At 45.0% G+C, this 18,917-nt stretch overlaps 2 protein-coding genes across 2 annotated transcripts in view; both read right to left on the bottom strand.

Moving 5' to 3' along the window:
• The window catches only part of LOC308164071 (ATPase family AAA domain-containing protein 2-like), a gene marked incomplete at both ends in the record, with an annotated part of 32,869 nt that extends 28,524 nt beyond the window's left edge, over window positions 1-4,345 (bottom strand). Inside the window, 5 exons of the mRNA XM_080538229.1 lie at window positions 771-859; window positions 973-1,194; window positions 1,396-1,652; window positions 3,951-4,076; window positions 4,198-4,345. Coding sequence (XP_080394355.1) covers window positions 771-859; window positions 973-1,194; window positions 1,396-1,652; window positions 3,951-4,076; window positions 4,198-4,345 — 842 coding nt within the window. The remainder of the gene's footprint in view (window positions 1-770; window positions 860-972; window positions 1,195-1,395; window positions 1,653-3,950; window positions 4,077-4,197) is intronic.
• Window positions 4,346-9,935: 5,590 nt separating this feature from the next.
• On the bottom strand, window positions 9,936-18,519 carry LOC308164070 (ATPase family AAA domain-containing protein 2-like; the record flags this gene model as incomplete). The annotated part of the gene is made up of 22 exons (XM_080538228.1): window positions 9,936-9,968; window positions 10,097-10,225; window positions 10,331-10,468; window positions 10,550-10,704; window positions 11,164-11,310; window positions 11,466-11,588; window positions 11,695-11,854; window positions 12,046-12,233; window positions 12,361-12,496; window positions 12,671-12,856; window positions 12,965-13,151; window positions 13,248-13,371; window positions 13,464-13,781; window positions 13,883-13,973; window positions 14,059-14,218; window positions 14,388-14,476; window positions 14,665-14,839; window positions 14,983-15,098; window positions 15,197-15,305; window positions 16,330-16,355; window positions 16,801-16,863; window positions 18,361-18,519. 22 exons carry the CDS (start codon window positions 18,517-18,519, stop codon window positions 9,936-9,938), a joined length of 3,012 nt encoding a protein of 1,003 aa, XP_080394354.1.
• Between the last annotated feature and the right edge of the window lie 398 nt (window positions 18,520-18,917).

Raw genomic sequence — 18,917 nt, 5'->3', positions numbered from 1 at the left:
TCCCTCCCGCCACAAACCTCCAACCCAACCGCCCAATCACAGCCCCCCGCCCCCCACCCACTCACAGCCCCCTGCCTTCCACCCCCCACTCTATCACAGCCCCCCCCCCCCCCCTACAGGACCCCATTTAGATTGTCAATGTGCAGGATGCTGGTGGATCGCTTTCTTCCTCATCTGCTGCTCGAGGATCAAGTGAAACTCCTCCCTCTCTCTGAAACAGAACAGGACAAGCACTATTACTTCGAAGGCAAGTCAAAGGTTACATACATTACAACATAGATATGTATTTGTCATTCCGCTTATACAAGTACAATTGTATGAGATACTTTCTCTGGGGGGGGGACTTTGAACATATGGGGTCCAATTAATGATTATCTAAAAATGTAAAGAATTGTTGATTATATCCTGTAGTGATGCAAGCCTGTACTCCTTTAAAAAAAAAAAATTTTACTTGTACTCTTTAGTTGTATCCTTGTAATACCTGACAATGTTGCATTTTGGGAATTGCTTTGAACCAAATCATACTAGACGTATGCCTGGCAGCTTGTGGTTTGTTTGTTAGTTAGTTTGTCTTGTGTATAAAACAGAAAATAAAATATATGTAAAAAAACAAAAAAACATTGAAGGCAGAATATTGCACAGGAGTTGGATAGCACTTGTGTGTGATGTGTGGGGAGTGGTCGTGTTTATGTGTGTACCGTAACACAGTATCATAACACTAGTTTCCATTATGATAACATTCAGGTTTCACCTAATATGTAATATGTTACCTTTTACTTAAACAGTTCCCTTTTAGGTATTTGGCCTCAGCTTCTGCCAATGAAACCTTGTCCACTCCAGCGATAGCATAGATAACGGCCTGCACAAGAAGAAAACATCAACCTTGTTTAACCTAAGAAAAGGGGGATCTTCACAAAAACTGACGTTGAATTCCACTTAGATCAGGACGTGGTGCCTGTCGGCCTGACTTACCTCAGGAAAGAGGACTTCGAGGACCAAGCGGACGAGGTCAGACACGTGAGCCAGATCGGGGTGGTGTAGAGCATTCTCATAGATATTCTTTAGGTAGTAATACAACTGGTGCAGCTGCTCCTCATCCTCCAGGTAGGGGTCCACCACGTGTCCCTTGCGGGGGCGGGGGTACTTGAGGAAAGACTTCAGCCATCTGGATGGCTGCTCGCCGCTGATGACAGCCTGGGGGGGGGGGGGGACTTGGACTTTATACTTGGTTGGCTGGGAAGCACACACAGTAGATATCCTGACAGATTGTGAGTGCGCAAAGAAAACATCCACTCGTGCTCTTCCCTATGACCACTGTATAAATGTGCTCAAACTAGAATCTAATAATTCTATAATAATATATATCAACTTCAGTTACACATCATCCTTACTCACCAGGAGGTGCTTGTCCACTTTGCCTTGCTCGATGAAGTGCACCAGCTTCTTTTGGGCTCGGGTGCGGGCGGCTCTGGAGCGGTCAGGAAGCAGCCTCTTCCGTGTGTGAGGCTCTTCCTGCTGCGAGCAGTGAGGCTCTTCCTGCTGCTCGATCGAGCTCTCATCATCGTCTGCGTTCACACCCTGCTCCTCCATGATGAGCTTGGGGAATGTGAGGTCAGAGGTTCCCTGGGGGTACTTCCTCCTCACTGGACAGCCTGGGGTCGAGAGACACAATGAAGGAACATGAGTTGACTTGATGCAGGGGATCCCAATTCTTTGTTGTCTCGTGACCCCAAAATGACATCAATAATTTCATGTGACCCCTAGCAACATGATACCAATGCCAACACTGATGATGATGTCCAAGTGTATTGTAATCGCCTAAAAGATGCTCTTATTGGTTGGATTAAAAGTAATCAAAAACACTGCTATATAGACTACAGGTACAATACACAGACATTGTTTGTCTTCATACAAAATAAAAACTTACTCATATCGTTAGCAAAGTATTCCAAGAGGGAACCAACAAATGAGCCTAATCCTGCAAGGACAAAACAAACATCAACAACTTGACTACAATTAGTACTGAAATATGACATACTATAACATACTAGCGTTATCTACTCTCTTATTGGCAAAAATATAAATAACTCATTCTTAAAGAAGTGTAGAATATTTGTTTACCGATACGGATTCTATAGTCGGAGATGAGCTCCATGCACCATTTGATTGCAGCCTCATTCTTCTCTTTGGCTTTACTCTACAGGCGATGAATGTGAAACAACACAAACACATTGGTCATCAGTTAGATGAGACAGGGGGGTACATTTGATACTATAGAACATGTGGTTCTATTAAAACATTTTAGCAGACATCCTTACCCTGAGCTGACTAGCCTCCTCACAGTCAAAAGGTTTCAACGTTTTTAATGCCACAGAAAAGCTGAAAAACAACAACAACAAAAAACTAAAGTTGCCTGTTTATATCGGAGAGAAGCGAACGGGAACAGAATTGCCTTCTTTCGTGCTTTCTTCACATGTTACAGAAGCAAAAGACAAATAATGGCAGTGATAAGATGAGTAATGTGTCATAGGGAGTGACAATGACAAACACAGCTTCCTACCCTTTACGTATCTTCTTGTCAAACAGTCGGTCATCAATGAAAACTATGCTGGCTTTTTTGAGCTTATTGTTCACTCTCTTCACCTGTGGAGTACAGACAGTTGTCATTACATCCACAACAGCACAATGAATGTCTGAATCAGGAGGAGGTTCAAGAGATTACCAACATATTCATAAAAGAAAGAAAGATCCACTTTTTTGTGATAACACAGAATGCCAATGCATCCAAGATCTACACTCACCATGGCTGGCCAGAATGGATCATTTCTAAATTTGCACCAAACACATGTTCCCTCTGTTATGGATAGTGGTTCTGAAAGACACAAATGATTATGATTTATTTCGATTTCTAGCATTATAACGGCCAAGCTCCACCTGCTGCGTTGCGTCAACTCGCCATCGGCGTTGCGTCAACTTCCCGTTGTCCAAGCTCCCCCTGCTGCGTTGCGTCAACGTTGCGTCAACGTCAACGTTGCGTCAACGTCAACGTTCTACTCTAGCTCCACTGGCATTTTTTGTATACGGGAGTAATTTCACCCTTGACTGCAATATGTCCACAACAATAACAACATCATACAGAACATTTTCCAATCAGGGTAATATTTTATCTACATATTCCCAAATAGATAGTTGCTAGTTCAGTAGATGTTCAACTAACTGTCAACAACATTTCAACTAACTAACCACTAATCCTAAACCTTGCCCTAACCTTAAATCTAACCCTATCCTTAACCATAAATCTAGTTACATATCAACAGAGTTGCAGTTGATAGTTTGAGCAGCTGTGGATCATCTATAAGGGAATAAAGTGTGACCCCAGTCAAGTAGGAATTGTCATACTGTCATATGCTCCACCGAGCGCGAGGAGCTCTCGGTTATTAACAGAGACGTTCATAGCGGGAATTTCTGGATCAGGAGAGCACCTACATTCTCTTACAACATCTCTTTCATCAATTATGGGTACGTATAGCTTAATTTATCCACATCTGCTAGCGGTTTTAATAAACGTATTGAGGACACAAGTTGGGTTGTATTGACATAGAGCTGAATGTCGTACTTGGAGCTGTCCGTGGTACCACGTGGTACAATTGGTCTCATTGTGACGTCTGCGTCCACCGTCAAAAATCTAACTTTTTTTAATGTCTACTTTGGACGCAGCCATCGGACGCAACGCTGACGCAACGCAACGCTGACGCAACGCAGCAGGTGGAGCACCTTTCATTGATTACAATGCATTTGATCCCAATTTCGGACGCAACGCACATTAGACGCAACGCTGACGCAACGCTCGATGGCCATGGTGGAGCTTGGCCGTTAGTAAGCTATATACATCATCACATCAACGAGTATAGGAACCCTCCATACAGTTACACACACATTTACACACTCACTTTTGTCCGTCTGCATTAAGAAGCTGGGTAGCTCTTCCTCCTCTTGATCTTCCTCCTCCTCTTCCTCCTCCTGGTGGTCCTCTTGAAGACTCAGCTCGATGGACAGGTCTGAGGACTGGGACGCACCTAGATGGCGCCAATACAAAAATGATTAGCACATCATTCTTTTATTAATGTGAGAGAATGTAACATCATATTTTCAACAACAACAAAAAAACACGTATGACATGGGCCTAAGTGGATGTACCTTGCTCCGGGGATATGGACTCCTGGAGCTCAAACCGTGGCCTGCTACGAGTGGGGGGCTGGATGACGTTAGCGGCTCCCGCAGCGTGGATCTCTGGTTCACTCTTTCCGGTCTGAGATGGTCCCTTCTTATTACCCTGAGTCGTCATGCCAACCGGATGCTTCCTTGGCCGTCGCCGTCCTCTTCTAATTGGTTTACCTACGTCTGACTCAGGTGTCTGGAAAAACAACTTATTAAGTTATCGAAATCATAATGACTTTACATTTACATTACCGGTACATTTTAGACATTTAGCAGATACCTTTACCCAAAGTGATTTGATAACCACAGCTGCAGATCAGTCAGCACACCCACCGTATCCTTCTTCTTCTTAGCTTTGCAAAGTGCATTTGATATTTGTAGTTCATGTTATTTTTGTAGAATTATTCCTAGCGTCCACATTCTGTCACATGACCTAACACCCTATTAGTCCTTGGGCCAAACCCCCAAATTGAACATTTCATTACCAAATTCTGGGCAAATTCTAGATGTGATTTTTTTATTCCTATACATCCCTAGATTATGTTTTGATATGATAGACCTTTTGGTTTGGCAGCTTATTAGTGGTTATCACCTCTTAAAGGTACGGAGTGCTTTTTTTCAAAACCGGAGTTTTGCCTAAAAAAGTCCCCTGCCATATCTTGCTCCCCTTCGTATGATTCGCACCTAGCTGTGGTGTGGTTGTGATAGAGACATGAGCCTTTTCATGTTCTTTATGCGCCTGAGTCTCCTAGACACGTAGACACCAACCCCGAGTCGATCAAAGCTTCCTGCGCTGAGCTATGGCAACTTTACCGCACCTACCCCCTACCGGTGAATGCCTAATTTGGTCTCTACGTGTTTAGGAGACCCAGGCGCATAAAGCTTACCTGGCTCATGTCTCTATCACAACCACAGCCCGAGCTATGCGCGACTGACGCGAAGGGGAGCAAAATATGGCAGGAGACTTGTGGACCCGAATGCAGGACACTGAGGCGGAGTCAGATGAAAGGTCAAACCCATGGATGGGTACATTTATTGTTTTCTGAATTTGTATGTTTAAATATACAAATGATACATTATCTACTTAAAATATGCATTGATTTACATAGTTTTCCAGAATAAAAATCTAAAACAAAGTGCTTAAAACAAATAAAGTGTGTGTTTACCTCCTCAAATAAATTAACTTAGCCCCAGCCAGATCCATATTTAGAGGTAAGTTACCTCAGGTAACTTTAGCTAGCAAGCTAGTTTAGAGTTAGTGGTAATGTATAGCTGGTTAGATAACTAAGCGACCTTGGGTTCCCTGAAAGGTGCTATATAAATGCAAGTTATTATTATTATTATTATTATTATAACTAGCTAGCTAGTTTTTTCCACCATAAATCATCTCCTGAAGCCACAACCATCTCCCACTACTGAGGCTACAGAGCAGCGATGTAACAGCTTCATTGACTTTTTCAGATCCAAGGTCAACAACATTCGCTCTCTGATGCCCAGCTCTTCCTCTCTGTCTCCCTCTGCTACCAACCCCTCGCCTGGGAGTTTGCCATCTCTCCCATGTTTCACAGAGGTTCAACAGAGCCACATTATGGAAATCCTTAGAGGAATGAAATCATGCACTTGCGCCCTGGACCCCATTCCCACTGCTCTGCTCAAGTCATACACCAACCTTGCCTTCCTGTCCAAGGTGCTAGTGAAGGAAGTTGCTTCCCAACTCCAGGATCACCTCAAACACAACAACCTGTTTGAAAGATTTCAGTCAGGCTTTCGCTCAGCCCACAGTACAGAAACGGCTATGCTAAGGGTGACGAATGAACTGCTGATGACATCCTCCTGGACCTGACAGCAGCATTTGACATGGTGGATCACATTATCCTCCTAGAGCGCCTCCACACCACCATTGGACTCTCAGACTCTGCACTGAAGTGGTTTCAGTCCTATCTCTCTGGCAGGACTGAATACGTCTCACTGGGAGGATGCAAGTCCAGACTTCTCCCTGTTACCTGTGGTGTTCCACAGGGGTCGGTTCTCGGCCCCATCCTCTTCATCACCTACATGCTCCCCCTCGGTCGTGTCATCACCAGATATGGGATGTCTTTCCATTGGTATGCTGATGACACACAGCTCTACATTAAAACTGCCCCAAGCCCCTCTGCAGCCATGTCATGTCTCACCACCTGTCTTGAGGAGATAAAGGCATGGATGAACAACAACTTCCTTCAGTTAAACAGTAACAAATCCGAAGCTCTTCTTGTTGGCACCCCACACCAGGTTCAGTCTTCGCCCATCCAGTGTTTCCTCTACATGCATTTATTGGTGGCGGGCCGCCACGAATGAATTTCCTCCGCCACGAATTGATTCAGTCCACAAAAAGAAAAAAAAATCTCAAAAAAAAAAAAATATCTGAACATTTTAGCTGATTAAAATATATCTGATCCTAGATCAGCGCTATAATGGATGTTGACTAAAAGTGCACCTAAATCCACGCCCATCTCTCTCTAACCGCTGATCCAAAATCAGATTAATGACATTCAGTTGACGACGTGACACAAGGGCTCCTGATTGGTCTAAATGTGAACTGTGGTATTATTGTTATTGTGTACAGGCCACCGTAGTGACATCAGGGGGGTATTCCATCAACATCGCTAAAGGGAAAATCCAGGTTTAGTCTGATAAATCTCACGAGAGTTCTTAAAAATATCCAGGCATATTCTGATAGGTCTCGCGAGAGTTATCAAAAATAAGCCAGGATTTTCCTTTAGCGACGTTGACGGAATACCCCCCAGGTCAGGTGGGCAGGTTACGATGAGACAACAAGAGACCGGTATTGTAGAGCTTACAGAGCGAGTTAAAATAAAGACACTTACATTGAAATACAGAAGGACTCACGTGTATGTTTAATAGAATAACACGACATGGTGTCAGAAGTCCTGTAAGTGAGTGTTAAGAGTTAGATCAGCCGACAAGTGTCATTTGAGCTCGTGACGGTGAGAAGGGAGAAGAAAAAATGGATGCTAATGCTAATGCAGCTGCAGTCCAGAGAGCTTCTTCGAAAAATTAAACGAAAACAGCGACAGATGGATGGATTTTTCAAGAAAAAAGATGTCCCAGACACTTCAAACATTGCTGAAGCTAGCAGTGGCTATGAGCGACCCGAAACTGCATGGCTGGCAGGACCAAAGAAGCTAGGTGGTGGATCAGCTAACAGCGTTTATGGCGGGGTACCACCACCACCAGCTACAACTACAACTACAGCGGGAGAGCCATCAGCATCGGCTAGCTGTGTTGGTGTATCAGCAGACATTAGCAAGTCAAAAAACTATTCTTATGTGCCGTCACTTTAGCAACGACACAGGACTGTCAAGGGGAAAAGAAGGGGAGACGATTTTTTTATTGACAACGGAATTACATGCTGGAAAAACATGCAGCTAAAATTCAGGGAACATTTGGACCTTCAGAGACACACGGGAGAAGTACGGGAAAACAGGGCTGATGTGGGTGTCATCAAAGGTAAGAGTTTGTTTTCTTTAACTCAGCTGATACTCAGCTGTTTACCGAATGCTCCATCTGACTGTGATTTAACTTCTGTAATGTGGTGGGTTGACATAATTCACGCACGGAACTATAGGTTGAGAGTATTGTTCCGTCCGCAGTTGAGTGCGTAGTACCCAAGTTGTTTAGACTGTTCTATTTACTGCTTGAGTGTGTTGTTGACAATCGTTCATGTCCTTCATTAAACGTTTAGCTTTGTCATTTGATACGCCGCCTACGACTACCATCTCTCTGCACTACAGTAAACAGTTAATCAGTAACGTTAGCCGCTTTTGTGCTCATGTAGGCAAGCCCGGATTATCCATATATTGCATCGGGTGAATGCCCTGGGGCACCAGCCAATGGGGGGGCACCCCAAATTTATTTTTTTATTATAGGCTATATTTACTGGAAGACATCCACACAGGTACAAAACTAACGGTTATATTTAGGCTATCATGATAAAAAAGATAAATAATTGCGAGTTATTAAAAAAACAAAACAAAAAAACACTAATCAATTTATTTGACACATCTGAAAATACATGTTTGCTCTGTTGTCATTTCAAAATATATACTTTTATGTAGATATGGCCATTAGTTAAAAAAAACAGTTAAGTTTCAGTAATATCACATCAAAAGGGATGGTTCTCTGAGATGCAGTACCCTGTCAAAGGGGGTTCTGGAAATAGTTTTTCCATACCAACACAAACACGGCACCAAACACATGGGTTAACAGTCAGAAACAGTTACTTACACAAAGTACTGATCTCAACAGTAAACAACGGCTGTCAATGTCATGAGAATAATGAAACGAGTCACAATCGAACAACAGAATTAAAAGGGAATGTTACATATTTTCTTATCCCAGAAACAGCAATTATAGATGAACCTAAATCACAGAGAGAGAGAGACAGAGGGGGGAGGCTGGGTGTTCCACACAGAGAGAGAGACAGAGGAGGGAGGCTGGGTGTTCCACACAGAGAGAGAGAGACAGAGGAGGGAGGCTGGGTGTTCCACACAGAGAGAGAGAGACAGAGGAGGGAGGCTGGGTGTTCCACACAGAGAGAGAGAGACAGAGGAGGGAGGCTGGGTGTTCCACACAGAGAGAGAGAGACAGAGGAGGGAGGCTGGGTGTTCCACACAGAGAGAGAGACAGAGGAGGGAGGCTGGGTGTTCCACACAGAGAGAGAGAGACAGAGGAGGGAGGCTGGGTGTTCCACACAGAGAGAGAGAGACAGAGGAGGGAGGCTGGGTGTTCCACACAGAGAGAGAGACAGAGGAGGGAGGCTGGGTGTTCCACACAGAGAGAGAGACAGAGGAGGGAGGCTGGGTGTTCCACACAGAGAGAGAGAGACAGAGGAGGGAGGCTGGGTGTTCCACACAGAGAGAGAGAGACAGAGGAGGGAGGCTGGGTGTTCCACACAGAGAGAGAGACAGAGGAGGGAGGCTGGGTGTTCCACACAGAGAGAGAGAGACAGAGGAGGGAGGCTGGGTGTTCCACACAGAGAGAGAGAGACAGAGGAGGGAGGATAGCTTATTTAGGATTTGTATATTTGAAGAATCATACCTAAATGATCGATACCCTCTATTGATATCCCCTCAATTCATACAAGTGATAAAGCTCCATGCCATGGTAAAGGAGTTGCCATACCAGACAACACAGTCTTATCCTATTAGAATCAACCCAAATGATGTACAACAGAGCTGAGGTCAGTGAACATTTTTCTAAGAATCATTACAAGTGTTGACAGGCAAGATCTGTGGACCTCCACAACCCCTTCTCTCTTCCAAGCCAAATTCTCGCTCTGACCTTGAGTTCATGTGCTGATGCATTACCGTCTAATCGAGACAGAGGCACAGGAAGCCTTTTTGTCCTGAGATGTGGCCAAGTCACTATCAGGTGTTGCCGTTGTTGTCTTTACTGGTAATAACAGAGGGTATCGATCATTTAGGTATATTAAAAAATAGGATTTGTATATTTCTATGAAAATAGTTTTTATACATTTACACAACAGAGGAATCCATAACATTGATCCATAACACTAAATCCATAACATTCTATGCTGCGCCCCGGGCCGATGTAAAAGTTGGATGGGGGGCGCATTATAAATACAATTAACATTAACATTAACATTAACATTGGAATCCATAACACGTTACATTATATTTGCTGTATAAAACTCCTTATGAAAAATCTTCGATTTCAGTTTCAATTTCCTGGGAAGAGAAGCGAAAAGCCAACATTACAAAATAGCATGAAGACAATGGGGAAAGATTTACTACATTTTCTGGTTTTGTAACGCAGAGAAACTAAATATAAAATGTAAATGTAGAAAGTGGCAAACCTCCAATAGTGCAGCCTTGTCATAATTTTTCCGGTGTCTATAGATGCTCTGACACAGCAATGCATAAAGCTTCTCAAGTTGATACACCTCACACCCTTCAGTCTTTGAGACCACTCTTTGCAGCAATTCCTAAAACAAGGGAAAAGAAGAAACATCATTTTCAATTAAATAACCATAAAGCACACCTGAGCCTGTGTGTGTCTGGCCTACCCTGCAGCAGACAGGTTGGCCCACCTTTAGTTTCCCATGATCCACCACCAGCGGTGGGGGTCTCTGGTCCACCTCCATGGCCGGCTGGCTGCCCTGCTCCTCCGCCGTAGGCTGGCTGCCCAGTTCCATCTCCTCCAGTTCCTCCACACCCGACTCTGGAGCCTGGCTTGGTTCATCACAATCCTCACTCTCAACACCTTTCCCATCGTGGTCTTCCTCCTCCTCCTCCTCCTCCTCCTCCTCCTCCTCCTCCTCTTCCCCTCCAGATTCTGCTACATTCGAGTTGTCTTTGGAGGCGTGCGGCGATGACCGTTTCCTTGCGAGCCCATTGGACCACCGGCTTTTGCGGTGATGAGCCCATTGGACCACCGGCTTTTGCTTCTTTTTCTTAGAGGACCCTGCAGGTAGACACATTAGTGTGAGTAAGGAGATCAGAAGGACCTCAGTTTTATGAGTATCATCTACTCATCACCAATACTGTATGGCTAAAGCAACAAACTAATGCTTAGCTGTTCCTATATGTATCGGCTTCTTACTGATGTTTTGCTCCAATACATACAATTTGTCCCGCTTAGTCTCATTACAAACCGAAAGTATTTTTAGCTGGTTTTCTTTCATTCTTTTTTTTTTTCCTCTGCATTTTTCAGCACTGCTCACAGAAGGTGTTTGAGCAGGTGAGCAGAAATGCTGGAGGTAGGGCTTTAGTCCACCTTTCACCAGCCGCTGTCTCAAATTCATCACAATATGATTTTCTTTAATCCTGCGGTAATATGTATATCGCGGGAAAATTTGGGGACAGTTTAACAGCGTCAAATTTGATACTGTCCAACCCTACTGTGCAGAACTGAAAAACTAACCTGTGTGGCGTGGTGTGCTTACAGCCGAGGGAGCAGAGGCTGTAGGCTCTTTGGAGGGGCGTTCATCATTGTTCTGTCCAGCCACTGCTTTTGGCTGCTTTGGCTGAACATGATAGTAGGATGGAGCAAACCTTGAAGTTGAACAACCTAAGAGAGAGGTCATAATCAATGGGGAATACTTGCTTTCACCCTTTGAAAAGGACAGAGCTGTAGAATAATTCAACAGATTAAACTGGTAAGTATCAACACCTTTTACTGTATAAATGAAAACCAAAAAAAACTAATATAGAAACACATTTCACCTCTTTTGCTGCGGGACTCTGTGATATCCTCACAAATCTTCTCAAAGTCTTCGTCAAGTTCATCTCTGATTATGGCATGGATGGTGTCCTTCAGTGCACAGGCACGACGACGAAGCTGTCGACCTGGGAACCACAGTAAACATGAGCTACACTAAATATCAGTATGATTATGAAGTATTCACATAATGAACATTCTCCACAGATATGTGAGATAAGTAAAATGCTACACCTGAAGGATCCTTGTCAGGGTTGTATTCCAAACAGTTCTGCCAGATGAGATCTACATCGTAGAGATACTCCTTCACCGTAACATACTTATGTAGATCAATCTTGGCGATGACAGTGGACAAGTCCATCGGCTGCTTTATAACTGCTTCATAATCAGACACCTAGACAGAGGAAAAACAGGAAAAAAACACGAGCAAAGGAATTTTACAAATTGACAATATTCAACCGACTGCACCCTTTGTTCTTGTGAACGTAATCTAACGTATGTACAATTTATATAGAGATGTTCTTCTGGATTCTGTTCTATTATTCTAGAGATAAAGTGAGTGCCAGTTCTCTGTTGTCCCCTCACCTCCTCTTTGTCGACCGGCTTGGTGAAGGCCTTGAAACGCTTGTCCTGGGCGAGGTGGTTGGTGACGTCGCGCAGGAAGCGACGGAGCTCCCTCAGGGTGTCCTCCTCCTGCTCCTCCAGCTGCTGCTGCTCCTTCTCCGTCAGCTGCCGGGGAGGAGGAGGGAGGGCCAGGGGCAGCACCTCCAGCACTGGAGCAGAAGGACACGGATGCCACAAGTCACAAACACCCACAGACACAGTCAGTTCACAGGCACAGACACAAACACACACTCGATTGAAGAGACAGATTTATCTTAAATGTATATCCCATCTTACCTGCTTTTTTCTTGGATAACGGAGCTTTGGCAGCTTGGTTGAGGACGAGGTCTTCAAAGAACTTCCTCCTCTCCTGTTGTGTCGGGACCTGGACATGATACACTTCCCCGTACTTCATACAGAACAGATCCTGGACCTTTAGGACACGAGACCATTTCAAATAATGAGTAACTTTGTCACTGTAACCTTGAAGTGAGACACGTGGTGACGCATGCGATAAGGTACAGATGCTGCCTGATGCCCTGCAGATCTGTACAGACTAGGTTAGGTCACATAACGAAGGGAACGGGGAGCGTTCAGGGTGGCGTACCTCCTGGTAGAGGCTGCTGTGGGGCACATTGCTGGTGGCCAGCAGCAGGATGGGGGAGAAGGAGGGGATGTCTCGGAGCAGGCTGAGGAAGGTGGCTTTCAGAGCGGAGCCCACGGTGTCCCACCACTGCTGGATGTGGGGGATGTACAGGATGCTGGGAGACGTCCTCTTGGCCTCACAGAAGATCTACAAGAACAACGTTTAGAACTGTACCTTCAGCGATTTGAAGTTTTAACACCCAGTTTCAACATACCTATAAGTATGTATGGAGATTATGATGTACTCCAATGTTACCTGTGCACAGGCCTCCTCGGGGGCGGTGGTACTGACACCAAACAGCACGGCCATGTCCAGGGTGTAAACAGTGAACTTCTCCAGAGCGTGGAGCATGGCAGGGGCCAAGTGCGTGCTCTGCCCGGAGCCTGGACGCCCTGCTAGCAGCAGCCTGGGGCGGTAGGAGGTGGGGTGGCTCACTACACTCCTGTCAGGCAGGAGAAAAGGAGAAAGATAGAACAGCCATACCATACTGTACAGGACCTTGGGTTTCTGCTTTAAAAATGGACAGCGGGTTACACACCTGTTGAAGTGTAAGAAGCCATTAGCAGCCTTGGCCTGCTTGTGATGGAGTCCGTTGGCACAAACAGACGAGTCCTCTTCTTCACTGTACAGAAGATCATCTTCCATATCATTACCAGGAACATCTAAGAAACACATGAGGTAAAAGATGTGTCTTATGATACGGCCATGACATTCAAAAACGATACGAAATGGTTTCTCGGCTCCGTTGACCCACCGTTGTCCTTCTTCTTCTTCTTGAGTCCCACCTCAGCGTGGGGGAAGAGCTTGCTCAGGGTGTCCAGCACGCTCTGCAGAGGGGCGCAGAGCAGGGGCTGAACGACGGGCGACAGGGCCTTGGCCGGGGAGGACACGGCCCTCTGGGAGGCCGGCACGGTCTTCCTCATGGCGGCCAGGAAGTCCCTGCTGCCGATGGTGATGGAGGCCACGTCCAGCACCAGCTTCTGGGAGGTGGAGTAGATCTGGGGGTAGCGCCGCCGCAGGGCACACAGAACTGCCTCGGCACACACCGCCTTGATGTCAGCGCCGCAGTAACCTAGGAAATGGAGCATGACTTTAATTCTGGGGAAACAATTTGAACATATGTATTTGAAGATCCAAATGTGTATTTTTTTGGTTTGTTAAAGCTATACATACCAACACACTTATCTGCCAGTTCTTCCAGGAAGGTGTCAGATGGCTTGGGATTCCATTCTCTCGTGTGTATAATTAGAATGTCTTTCCGAGCCTACAGTGAACAAAGAAGTTCATGTAAAAAAAAAATATTTTTATTTTTTTTATGCCATTATACAGCAGAGTGTCTCGTCTCTTACCTCTCTGTCAGGGAGACCGAACAGGAACTCCCTGTCAAAACGCCCAGGTCGTCTCAGCGCTGGATCAATGGAGTCCAGGCGGTTTGTGGCCCCGATCACCACAACCTCCCCACGGCTGTCCAGACCATCCATCAGGGCAAGCAGAGTGGATACTATGGAGCTGTTAAAAGATTAGAACAAATACAGAAAAACTAATCACAGCAAATGACAACAGTAAAACCCATCATGTAAATTTGCGCCTTGTTAGTCTTACTAGTACATGTAGTAAATTTAAGTTGAATGAAAAGACCACTCCATAATTTATAATGGTCAAAGTCCTTCTGGCTTACCTGTGTATTTGGTCCTGTCTGCTTGATCGAACTGGAGCCAAACCATCAATTTCATCAAAGAAAATAATCGATGGCCGCATCTGATATGCCTAAAAGATTTCACATGACGAGAATGATATTTAGTATTCCTGCATTCACTTTATTTTTTTAACACACATTTAGAAAGAGAAAAAAAAGAGTAATACAGCGTACTACTGTACAGTCCAACTCCACCACCACCTCTAGTCATGTGTCATGTGTTACCACCTCTAGTCATGTGTAAGTTGTTACTGGTTACCTGGTCAAACAGCAGGCGCAGCTGGCGCTCAGACTCGCCCACCCACTCGCTCAGGCAGTCTGCTCCCTTCCTCATGAAGAAGGACACCTTCCTCTCACCCTGACCACACTCGTTGGCCAACGCCCGGGCCACCAGAGTCTTCCCAGTGCCAGGGGGGCCATAGAACAGACAGCCCCTGCGAACACACACAGGACGGGTTAGGAAACATCAACAGATGGATCAGTCTTTAGTCTTTTCCTAATTTCCTACCCGGATCTTGATTATGAAACTTTAAAAAATAGAATCCAAAATGACATCACATCCTATTCCTTCCGTTACCTTGGGGGTTGGATCTTGAACCTCTCAAAAACCTCAGGGTAGAGCAGGGGGAAGACTACCATCTCTTTCAGGGCAGAAATGTGTCTGGTCAGTCCACCAATGCTGTCAAAACGCACCTAGAAAACACAACATTGTTTATGTTGGTACATTGCTTACACAACCCCATCTCCCATGGCTCGATAAAGGTGTTCTCCCTCAATGTTGGTTGACTTACTGATTGGTCAATCTGCATGGGATCAACATCTGCTAGACTTGCTCCGATCTTCATTCTGTCCTTCTGGATTCCCAACAAATCCTCTTTGAGTAGATTCATGGGAAGGCATCTGTGTGTAATCCCAGAGCAAACACACAATATAGTGAAACCTCTCTGAATTTGACTGACTTTATTGTCCCCATAGGGAGATTTTTTGATGAACAGTAGGCTGTTCAATAGTTCAATGTATAGTCAATATGACCTATAACCAATGATGCACTCAGAGGGAAATAATGATGAAATTGTAGACTACTCCCCTTACTGACTCATTCAGTTCATTTTGCATGTGTTTCCAGAATGCCCATCAGTAAAAACATTATAATTATTCACAATGACAATTACATCAGAAGTCTATGGGAGAAATGGGTGGCGCCGTAGAAGACTGACCTGCTGCCCCTCCTTGTGTAAGGGCTCCTTGGGGCAGTAGAGCTAAAGCTATACCTCCGTCTGGATGGAGAGGAGTGCGTTTTGAAAAATGTGCGTTGCTTCCTTGGCTCTGTGGATATAGTAAGGGAAATTAAAATGGTAAACAACAAAAGGGGATCTTCATTTGTACCGCTGGGTAGAGTACACTGACATTTGCCAAAAACCAAATCAATTAATCAATCAATCAAAAATGTAATCTGAAGTCAAGTCTAAATAGAGCAAAATGAACAAACCATCTTGAGGTGCCTGGTAGCGAACAGCTGCTTTTCTCTGCCTGAGGTCATAGCATTTCTGGTTGTCTTCCTCTTCGTCTTCACCCTCTTCATCATCACCATCATCATCATCTTCATGATCACCATCACCATCTTCTTCATCAGCCTCATTGTTTTCCTCCCTTTCTTCTATGTCATCCTCCTCCTCACTAAAGTCTGTCAAAACAGTGTCAGCTCGAAGCAAAACAATCAAATGTTGAAGTTGCAGCAACTGGAGAAACTAAACAGATCTAACCTTCATTCTCCTTCTCTTGAACGTCTTCACTTTCTTCATCTGTTCTTCTCCTCTTAGCCGCTCCATACATTCCAACAGGCTACAATAAAGGAATCAGAACAGAACAGATCAGAACAAAAACTAAATCAGGCTAATTGGGAACAAAATGGCTGGTTACAAACCTATGAACCACTGCAGCAGAGGAGGCCTGTGTACAGGTAACACTGGAGTACATCATCTCCACACACATGAGTATGTTGAAACTGGGTGTTCAACTAAAAGCTCATTTCTGTATTGGCACTCACAAAAGGCTAATTATAAATCTCTTCTTGAGTGTCCCTCCTCTTAGACAACAAGGTACAGTTCTTAGTACAGTTCCTAGTACAGTTCTTAGTACAGTTCTAAACCTTACCTCTTCTTGAGTGTCCATCCTCTTAGACAACAAGGTACAGTTCTTAGTACAGTTCCTAGTACAGTTCTTAGTACAGTTCCTAGTACAGTTCTTAGTACAGTTCCTAGTACAGTTCTTAGTACAGTTATAAACCTTACCTCTTCTTGAGTGTCCATCCTCTTAGACAACAAGGTACAGTTCCTAGTACAGTAGTTCTTAGTACAGTTCTTAGTACAGTTCCTAGTACAGTTCTAAACCTTACCTCTTCTTGAGTGTCCCGGCGGCGCATTTTCTGCAACCATCTCCCTGCAATCTTGGAGATTTTCTGTGGGGAGAAGTCAGGTTGAAACGTTAACATGACAACCTGGATTGCAGCAGGACGCCATGTTTGCACATAATTGATTGACTAGTATCAAGTAGATATCACAGCTCACCTTCGAGGGTCAAGTCATCCCCTTCTCCTCCTCAGTCTCAAATCTGGGGGTTAGGTTTGACCCTCACCTGACCTTCAGTGACCATATAAAACACCTGTGCAAAACCTCCTTCTATCATCTCAGAAATATTTCCAAACTCCGTCCCACTCTAACCCTGTCAGATGCAGAGAACTTGTCCATGCCTTTGACTACTGCAATCCGCTCTTCATCAGGATTCCTGGCAAAAGCATACAGAAGCTGCCATACATCCAGAACAGCGCTGCCAGGATCCTGATGAGAGTCCACAAATACAAGCACATAACCCCCGTTCTACACTCACTACACTGGCTCCCTGTCTCATTCAGGGTTGACTACAAAGTCCTTCTTCTCACCCACAAATGCATCAACGGACACGCACCTCCCTATCTACAAGAACTCATCACTCCACAAACCTCCACCCGAGTCTTCTGTTCGGCTGCGCCGTGCCTGTGGAACAGCCTTCCTAGCCAGCTAAGGGCAGTACAGAGCCTGTGCAACAGCCTTCCTAGCCAGCTAAGGGCAGTACAGAGCCTGTGGAACAGCCTTCCTAGCCAGCTAAGGGCAGTACAGAGCCTGTGGAACAGCCTTCCTAGCCAGCTAAGGGCAGTACAGAGCCTGTGGAACAGCCTTCCTAGCCAGCTAAGGGCAGTACAGAGCCTGTGGAACAGCCTTCCTAGCCAGCTAAGGGCAGTACAGAGCCTGTGCAACAGCCTTCCTAGCCAGCTAAGGGCAGTACAGAGCCTGTGGAACAGCCTTCCTAGCCAGCTAAGGGCAGTACAGAGCCTGTGGAACAGCCTTCCTAGCCAGCTAAGGGCAGTACAGAGCCTGTGCAACAGCCTTCCTAGCCAGCTAAGGGCAGTACAGAGCCTGTGGAACAGCCTTCCTAGCCAGCTAAGGGCAGTACAGAGCCTGTGGAACAGCCTTCCTAGCCAGCTAAGGGCAGTACAGAGCCTGGACTCTTTTAAGACAGGCCTTTGACTGTTGAACTGTGTTCATTCTTGTGATTTATTTTGTGTTTTTTTACTATGTTTTTAACTTATTATGTTTTTGTTTTGTTTTACTCTGTAGCACTCTGAGATTCTTTTGAATGAAAAGTGCAATACAAATAAAATGCATTATTATTATTTATAGTTAATAACACTTTAGTTAGCTAGCTAAACTAGCAAAGTAGCCTGTTGTGTACCCAGGCTTGAGACAGGGTTTTATATTGTAGTAATATTAATGTAACTTAATTTACATTAAATGTACAGAAGATTCCTTGTTTGTAGCCCCTCTAAGTTGTAATGAGATCTGCCCCAATTACTGCACCCTGACAATATTTTAGTTTAGAATAAGGTTGGTAATTTGTTCTTCCCAATGGTTGCAGGTACCTTGGCGGGGGTCTCGGCGGGGGTCTTGGCGGGGGTCTTGGCGGGGGTCGGGCAGACCTCGGTGATGAGCTCGTCGAACAGGCCGGCCAGGGTGGCGCATGAATCCCTGTTCCTCTTCTTCCTCCTTCCTCCCCCTAAACCTCTGCCTCGGCCGGTCATGGTGCTAAAGAAGCATTTTAAAAGGCGACAGCGATGTTTGTAAGGAGCCAATTAACACTGTCGCTTCATTCATTATTACACTTGACATGATCTCACTGAGGGCTAACGACCAACGTCACTCTCTAGGCTAGCGAGCTAATAGTTAGCAGCCAGCAGCCAGGCATGATATTACTACTTCATTTAGTTTATGTTCGTTTTTAAGTTTTACAATCCATTATGTGTAAGACTCACCTTCGAATGTAAATGTCTCTGTAAAGTGTAAAAGAACGAAAAACGTACCTCGATTGGTGTTGTTTTGGGCGAAAGTGTGAATGTCTCTAGGTCGTGTAACGGCTTTAGCTCTGAGGAGAAACCGCTCGAGCGACCACCTCTCGCCCTCTCCAGCCGTCCAATCAGAT

The sequence above is a fragment of the Nansenia antarctica genome (assembly GCF_963989245.1).
Source record: "Nansenia antarctica genome assembly, chromosome: 8".
NCBI lineage: Eukaryota > Metazoa > Chordata > Actinopteri > Argentiniformes > Microstomatidae > Nansenia > Nansenia antarctica.
This window is presented reverse-complemented; position numbering and strand designations above follow the sequence as displayed.